At 45.0% G+C, this 8,978-nt stretch overlaps 1 protein-coding gene across 7 annotated transcripts in view; it reads right to left on the minus strand.

Annotated features, from left to right (window-relative positions):
* G9a (histone-lysine N-methyltransferase G9a) overlaps positions 1-8,978 on the minus strand; it is a 112,753-nt gene that overhangs the window by 35,032 nt on the left and 68,743 nt on the right. For all 7 annotated transcript variants that reach the window (XM_068375019.1, XM_068375024.1, XM_068375018.1 and 4 more), the window contains one exon: positions 308-456. In XM_068375019.1, the coding sequence (XP_068231120.1) occupies positions 308-456 (149 nt within the window). The remainder of the gene's footprint in view (positions 1-307; positions 457-8,978) is intronic.

An 8,978-nucleotide genomic window follows, 5' to 3' on the forward strand; every position in this document is an offset into this window, starting at 1 on the left:
GTTATTTGTATGGTTTACTGTATACTCATTCAGATGATAAACTTTTCTGTAATACCATATTGACCATAGATGAACTGTCGTACGGTCTTCAGCTCATTTTGATGTTGCCTTTAAATATCCAACTGTTTATACAAAATCTGACTGTACTGTAACAGTTCACATTTACCTTCTTTCAAGAATATTTAAAATCACAAATTTTAAGTAATTTGTATTTTTCTTAACATACTTACCGAGAACTACTTTCTTAGGAGGTACTGTACCTGGATATTTAAATCTAGAGTTAAAGAATGAAACACTGAAGTCTTACCTATAATCAGTTACAAGATTGCAGCAACCTATCATGCGGCCATCAAAAGAATCGACAGCCTTGCAATATACGTCACCAGTTACACCTACGGCAATTGGATTTTCATTCCCTTGACATCTGCACAGAACGTTGGTCAATGTTGGTTCAGCCTGTCATTGCAAAATAGAATTGAGAGATGAATTATTGTTGTTGTTTTTTTAACATTAAAATAATCAAAAGACAATTAAAATATGTTATTTTGATAATAAAATAAATTTTTGAATATACTTACCCGGTGATTATATAAGCTGCAGCTCTGCTGCTCGACAGAAAACTCTACGGAAAAAATCCGCCAGCGATCGCTACGCAGGTAGGGGGTGTACTTCAACAGCGCCATCTGTCGTGCAGGTACTCAGTACTCATTGTAAACAAAGAACTCAATTTTCTCCTCGGTCCACTGCGTCTCTATTGGGGAGGAAGGGAGGGTCCTTTAATATATAATCACCGGGTAAGTATATTCAAAAATTTATTTTATTATCAAAATAACATTTTTCAATATTTAACTTAGCCGGTGATTATATAAGCTGATTCACACCCAGGGGGGTGGGTAGAGACCAGCAATAAATGTTTACATTATTATGAGCTAAGGATTTTTTATTTCAATTTAGAAGTTATCAAAATAACAAAAATAAAATAAATAAGTACCTGGTAAGGAAGTCGACTTGAACAATTACTCTGCCTTTTTAAGTACGTCTTCCTTACGGAGCCTCGCGATCCTCTTAGGATGCTGAGCGACCCCTAGGATCTGAAGTATGAAGGGTTGCAACCCATACCACAGGACCTCATCAAAACCTCTAATCTAGGCGCTTCTCAAGAAAAGAATTTGACCACCCGCCAAATCAACCAGGATGCGAAAGGCTTCTTAGCCTTCCGGACAACCCAAAAACAACAATAAAAACATTTCAAGAGAAAGATTAAAAAGGTTATGGAATTAGGGGATTGTAGTGGTTGAGCCCTCACCCACTACTGCACTCGCTGCTACGAATGATCCCAGGGTGTAGCAGTTCTCGTAAAGAGACTGGACATCTTTAAGATAAAAAGACGCGAACACTGACTTGCTTCTCCAATAGGTTGCGTCCATTATACTTAGCAGAGATCTATTTTGTTTAAAGGCCACTGAAGTTGCGACAGCTCTAACTTCATGTGTCCTTACCTTCAGCAAAGCTTGGTCTTCCTCACTCAGATGGGAATGAGCCTCTCGTATTAACAGTCTGATAAAATAGGATAAAGCATTCTTTGACATAGGCAAAGATGGTTTCTTAACTGAACACCATAAAGCTTCTGACTGTCCTCGTAAAGGTTTAGTTCGTCTTAAATAGAACTTAAGAGCTCTCACAGGGCATAAGACTCTTTCTAGTTCATTTCCAACCATATTCGATAGGCTTGGAATATCGAACGATTTCGGCCAAGGACGAGAGGGTAGCTCGTTTTTGGCTAGAAAACCAAGTTGTAAAGAACATGTAGCCGTTTCAGATGAAAATCCGATGTTCCTGCTGAAGGCGTGAATCTCACTGACTCTTTTAGCTGTGGCTAAGCAAACCAGGAAAAGAGTCTTTAAAGTGAGATCTTTAAAGGAGGCTGATTGTAGCGGCTCGAACCTTTCTGACATGAGGAATCTTAGTACCACGTCTAAATTCCAACCAGGTGTAGCCAAACGACGCTCCTTCGTGGTCTCAAAAGACTTAAGGAGGTCCTGTAGATCTTTGTTGTTGGAAAGATCTAAGCCTCTGTGACGGAAGACTGATGCCAACATGCTTCTGTAACCCTTGATAGTGGGAGCTGAAAGAGATCGTTCTTTCCTCAGGTATAAAAGGAAGTCAGCTATTTGAGTTACAGAGGTACTGGTCGAGGATACAGATACTGACTTGCACCAGTTTCGGAAGACTTCCCACTTCGATTGGTAGACTCTAAGGGTGGATGTCCTCCTTGCTCTAGCAATCGCCCTGGCTGCCTCCTTCGAAAAGCCTCTAGCTCTCGAGAGTCTTTCGATAGTCTGAAGGCAGTCAGACGAAGAGCGTGGAGGCCTTGGTGTACCTTCTTTACGTGTGGCTGACGTAGAAGGTCCACCCTTAGAGGAAGAGTTCTGGGAACGTCCACAAGCCATCGAAGTACCTCGGTGAACCATTCTCTCGCGGGCCAGAGGGGAGCAACTAACGTCAACCTTGTCCCTTCGTGAGAGGCGAACTTCTGCAGTACCTTGTTGACAATCTTGAACGGGGGGAATGCATATAGGTCTAGATGTGACCAATCTAGGAGAAAGGCATCTACATGAACTGCTGCTGGGTCCGGGATTGGTGAGCAATATATTGGGAGCCTCTTGGTCATCGAGGTTGCGAAGAGATCTATGGTAGGCTGGCCCCATGTGGCCCAAAGTCTCTTGCACACATCCTTGTGTAGGGTCCATTCTGTTGGAATGATTTGTCCCTTCCGACTGAGGCAATCTGCCATGACATTCAAGTTGCCTTGGATGAACCTCGTTACTAGTGAAATGTTTAGATCTTTTGACCAGGTGAGGAGGTCCCTTGCGATCTCGTACAACGTCATAGAGTGGGTCCCTCCTTGCTTGGAGATGTACGCCAAAGCCGTGGTGTTGTCCGAGTTCACCTCCACCACTTTGCCTTGAAGGAGAGACTTGAAGCTTTTCAAGGTCAGATGAACTGCCAGTAGCTCCTTGCAGTTGATATGCATTGTCCTTTGACTCGAGTTCCAAGTTCCCGAGCATTCCCGACCGTCTAATGTCGCGCCCCAGCCCGTGTCCGATGCGTCCGAGAAGAGAACGTGGTTGGGAGTCTGAACAGCCAGGGGCAGACCCTCTCTGAGGCTGATACTGTCCTTCCACCAAGTCAGGGAAGACTTCATCTTCTCGGAAATGGGGATCGAGATCGCTTCTAGCGTCTTGTCCTTTTTCCAGTAAACAGCTAGGTGATATTGAAGAGGACGGAGGTGTAGTCTTCCTAACGATACGAACTGTTCCAGGGATGATAGTGTCCCTATCAGACTCATCCACTGCCTGACTGAACATCGTTCCTTCTTCAGCATGTTCTGGATGCATAACTGGGCTTGACTTGTTCTGGGGGCCGACGGAAAAGCCCGAAAAGCCCGAAAAGCTAGACTGTGAATCTCCATCCCTAAATACACAATAGTTTGGAATGGGACCACTTGAGACTTTTCCATATTGACCAGGAGACCCAATTCCTTGGTCAGATCTAGAGTCCACTTTAGATCCTTCAGACAGCGACGACTGGAAGAAGCTCTTAGAAGCCAGTCGTCCAAATAGAGGGAGGCTCTGATGTCCGCTAAATGAAGGAATTTGGCTACATTCCTCATCAGCCTCGTAAACACAAGAGGAGCTGTGCTTAGGCCAAAGCACAGGGCTTGAAACTGGTAGACAACCTTTTCGTAAACGAATCTCAGAAAAGGTTGGGAGTCTGGGTGGATGGGGACGTGAAAGTATGCGTCCCTTAGGTCTAAAGAGACCATCCAGTCTTCCCTTCTGACCGCTGCTAGAACGGACTTTGTGGTCTCCATGGCGAACGTCTGCTTTGTGACAAAGACATTCAGCGCACTGACGTCTAGCACCGGCCTCCACCCTCCTGTCTTCTTTGCCACTAAGAAGAGACGGTTGTAGAAGCCCGGGGTTTGATGGTCCAGGACTTTGACTACCGCTCCCTTTTCTAGTAAGAGAGACACCTCCTGTTTCAATGCTCGTCTCTTGTCTTCCTTTCTGTACCTGGGAGAGAGATCGATGGGAGACGTTGCTAGAGGGGGTTTTCGTACAAACGGGATCTTGTACCCCTCTCTGTGAGCAACTTCACAGATTGTGCATCAGCGCCTCTCTTCTCCCAGGTCTGCCAGAAGTTCTTGAGTCTGGCTCCCACTGCTGTCTGAAGAAGCTGGCAGTCAGACTCTGCCTTTAAAGGACTTGGTTCCTTTCTTCTTCCCACGTCTCCCTTCGGCACGAGCACCTCCTCTGCTGGAGGCTCTGCCACGAAAGGGCGGAATAAATCGGGACGCTGGAGTGTCCATCCTTGGTCTAGCTGACAAGGTAGGCAAAGGGGTGGCTTTGCGGGCAGAGGACGCAACCAGGTCATGGGTGTCCTTCTGTATCAAAGAAGCAGCAATCTCCTTAATCAAGTCCTCTGGAAAAAGGCACTTAGAGAGAGGAGCAAACAGAAGTTCGGATCTTTGACAAGGTGTCACTCCAGCTGACAGGAAAGAGCAAAGGTTCTCACGCTTCTTGAGGACTCCGGATACGAACGATGCAGCAAGCTCACTAGACCCGTCACGTATGGCCTTGTCCATGCAGGACATGATGAGCAAGGAAGATTCCTTCTCAGTCGGGGAGATCTTCCTGCTCAAAGCTCCCAGACACCAGTCTAAAAAGTTGAAGACCTCGAAGGCTCTAAATATCCCTTTCAACAGATGGTCTAGGTCCGAAGGTGACCAGCATATCTTAGAGCGTCTCATGGCTAGCCTGCGGGGAGAGTCTACAAGACTTGAGAAGTCGCCCTGGGCAGAGGCAGGAACTCCCAAGCCGAGAACTTCTCCCGTGGCATACCAGACGCTCGATCTGGAAGAGAGTCTAGCAGGGGGAAACGTAAAGGCTGTCTTCCCTAGACTCTTTTTGGACTGCATCCATTCTCCTATAACTCGTAAAGCTCTCTTGGACGAGCGTGCGAGGACGAGTCTAGTAAAGGCAGGAGAGGATGACTGCGTACCTAAAGCAAACTCTGACGGAGGAGAGCGCAGAGCCACAGACACAAACTGGTCCGGAAACATCTCTTTGAACAGAGCAAGAACTTTTCTAAAGTCCAAAGAGGGTTGCGTGGACTTGGGCTCGTCAAGGTCCGAATGTGGTTCGTCAACGTGTGCCGCATCGTCATCATCAGAGAGTCCATCATCCGAGTATTGAGGAGGAAGCGGCAATGGAGTAGGTATCGGCTGGTTAGCTGAGTCCGGTCGCACGGGTGCAAGCGTGACTGAACCGGACGCAACGTCATGGAACTGTTGCCCAGTCTGTGAGCTGGCAACAACCATAGCAGCGCGGGGACGCACAGCGTCTACTCCAGACTGTCTAGTCTGATGTGGGCGAGCAGAGGCAACCACACTGGGTTGCGGAGGTTGACGCACAGCGTCAAAACAAAACAACTCTGACGGTTGTTGTACCTCGCGAACGTCAACGGAAGGTTCCGTGCGTCGCTGAACGTCAACATGCGGCTGGCAGGGCAGACTGGAACGCATGGGTGGCGGGACTCTCTCAGCTGGAGTGCGCAAGAAGGTCGCCTCAGCGTCCACAGGACGCACAACCGAGAGTGTGGTTGGTTGTAGGCAAGAGGTTGGTGCAGCAGCAACCTTCTCTGCACGAAAGTCCTGCATCAGAGACGTTAATTGGTACTGCATGGTCTGCAGCAAAGACCACTTAGGGTCTGCAGGAGCAGGTGCGGCGACAGACGGTGTAACTGCCTGAGGCGGTACCGCTTTGCCTCTCTTAGGAGGTGAGCAGTCATCGGAAGACTGCAGCGAGTCCGAACTGACCCAGTGGCTACAACTGGGCCGTTGGACTTGCGCGGAAGGGACCGACTTGCGCTTAAGAGGTCGCGAGACCTTGGTCCATGGTTTCTTACGAGAAACCTCTTCCGCAGACGAGGAATAAATGGGCTCTCTCGTCTTTGTGTGGGTGGGGCGATCTTGGGTAGATACGCCCGAAACCACGGAGGGAACGTCTGTTCGCTGATTAAAGCCTCTCGAACCCATTGGTCGTACGACATTGCTTCTCCCCTGGACTTGGGAGCTTGCAAGAGGTCCCGGACTAGGAGGACGACAGGCACGAACAGACGAACCCTCAAGCGCAACACTATCCACAACACTATCACTCACTTTACCACTTCCCACTGCACTTTTACACTTCAGCTCCTTGACGTCCGCCATGAGCTGGTTACGGTCACTAGCCAGGGACTCAACTCTCTCACCCAGAGCTTGGATGGCACGCATCATGTCAGCCATAGAAGGTTCCTGAGTGCCAGAAGGGGGATCAGGAGCAACCACTACAGGGGAAGGAATAGGTTGTGGGGCATGAGGAGAGGAAAAATCAACAGAACGAGATGAACTTCTCCTGACTCTATCTCTCTCTAGCCTACGTGTATATTTTTGGAATTCGATAAAATCGAATTCCGAAAGCCCAACGCATTCCTCACATCGATCTTCCAATTGACAGGTTTTATCCCGACAATTGGAACAAACGGTGTGAGGATCGATAGAGGCCTTCGGAAGACGCCTTGAACAGTCCCTAGCATTACACTTCCTGAATTTTGGGACTTGAGAAGGGTCAGCCATTTTGAATTGGTCAAAGGGGAATTCAAAAACTATCCAAAGTCATCAACAAATAATCCGATATCAAAAAAAGAATGCAAGGATTTATTGAAGAGAAAGCCTGCACAGCGAAAGCTCAAAACTAGAATAGTGTACTTCACCAAATAGTTGTGAAAACAAATCCAGTTAGCAACAGCGAATTAGTAGGTCTTGCCGGTAGCACGACAGAGAGAAAATTGAGTTCTTTGTTTACAATGAGTACTGAGTACCTGCACGACAGATGGCGCTGTTGAAGTACACCCCCTACCTGCATAGCGATCGCTGGCGGATTTTTTCCGTAGAGTTTTCTGTCGAGCAGCAGAGCTGCAGCTTATATAATCACCGGCTAAGTTAAATATTGAAAAATACCATTTTAGGCTCATGCATTATGCATTAATGAAAATTAGACTAATACTGTAGAAACTGTTAGTACACTAGGAGTAGTCATTAAAGCTAATATCTAAAAATAAACTTATAATAAAAGAAACATGCTGAGAGCCTTGAACAATTCTTGTCACGATCAGTAAACTTTTGGTCATAAAATCCCTTTGTTATGACCGACACCAAAAAAAAAAAAAAAAAAAAAAAAAAAAAAAAAAAAAAAAAAAAAAAAAAAAAAAAAATTGGAAACTGAATAATTTGACATTTTGCTCTCCACATTTGCAACTTTGGAAAATAAATAAATTTGATCTTGAAAGGTCAAATAAATCAATAAAAATACATGTTCTCATCAGTTACAATTCTTATTTCTACAAAAAGGCATGAAAGACCTGCTGCAGCTAATGAACATGCATAGGAAAAGCTCTTATTCTTGTATAATCTTAAAAACAGTACTGTATTCAAGATATTGCTCATTTACTAGCTATTCATCATAATTTACTCCAAAGATCATTCTAATGTCAGATTATTGACACAATACAAGAAATAGCGAAGGTGTTGCAGATATTTCAACAATATTTGATAAAAATAATCGTATAAATATATAAATAATTAAACCAAAAGTTAAGCTACAGCATTGACATAAGGATGTTGCTAACTCAAAAGATTTAGCAACAGTACAAAGTGAGGAAAGCACTAGATGAAACGAGAGTATGAAAAGCATCTGATATGGATGGTGTGAGAGCTGAGATGTTGAAGGAAGGGGACTGTACTTGAATAGTTGGTGAGATTGTTTAATATGTGTTTTGTGTTGTCAATGGTACCAGTAGATTGGGTTTGTGCGTGTATTGTACAACTATATAAGGGTAAGGGAGATGTACATGAGTGTTGTAATTCAAGGGGTATTAGTTTGTCGAGTGTAGTTGGAAAAGAGTATGGTAGAGTACTGATTAATAGGATTAATGATAAAACAAAGAATGCAACCTTAGAAGTACAGGGTGGTTTTAGAAGAGGTAAGGGTTGTATGAATCAGATTTTTACAGTTAGGCAGATATGTGAGAAATATTTAGCAAAAGATAAGGAGATGTATGTTGCGTTTATGGATCTGGAGAAAGCGTATGATAGAGTTGATAGGGAAGCAATGTGGAATGTGATGAGGTTATATGGAGTTGGTGGAAGGTTGTTGCAAGCAGTGAAAAATTTCTACAAAGGTAGTAAAGCATGCGTTAGGATAAGAAATGAAGTGAGAGATTGGTTTCCGGTGAGAGTGGGGGCTGAGACAGGGATGTGTGATGTTGCCGTGGTTATTTAACTTGTATGTTGATGGAGGGGTGAAAGAGGTGAATGCTCGAGTGCTTGGACGAGGATTGAAACTGGTAGACAAGAATGACCATGAATGGGGGGGGGTAAATCAGTTGTTGTTTGCGGATGATACTGTACTGGTTGCAGACGAGGAAGAGAAGCTTGGCTGATTAGTGACAGAATTTGGAAGGAAGTTGAGAGTTAATGTGGGTAAGAGTAAGGTTATGAGATGTACGAGAAAGGAAGGTGGTGCGAGGTTGAATGTCATGTTAAATGGAGAGTTACTTGAGGAGGTGGATCAGTTTAATTACTTGGGGTCTGTTGTTGCAGCAAATGGTGGAGTGGAAGCAGATGTACGTCAGAGAGTGAATGAAGGATGCAAAGTGTTGGGGGCAGTTAAGGGAGTTGTAAAAAATAGAGGGTTGGGCATGAATGTAAAGAGAGTTCTGTATGAAAAAGTGATTGTACCAACTGTGATATATGGATCGGAGTTGTGGGGAATGAAAGTGACGGAGAGATAGAAATTGAATGTGTTTGAGATGAAGTGTCTAAGGAGTATGGCTGGTGTATCTCGAGTAGATAGGGTTAGGAACGAAGTAGTGAG

Source organism: Palaemon carinicauda, chromosome 6 (genome assembly GCF_036898095.1).
Source record: "Palaemon carinicauda isolate YSFRI2023 chromosome 6, ASM3689809v2, whole genome shotgun sequence".
NCBI classification, from domain to species: domain Eukaryota; kingdom Metazoa; phylum Arthropoda; class Malacostraca; order Decapoda; family Palaemonidae; genus Palaemon; species Palaemon carinicauda.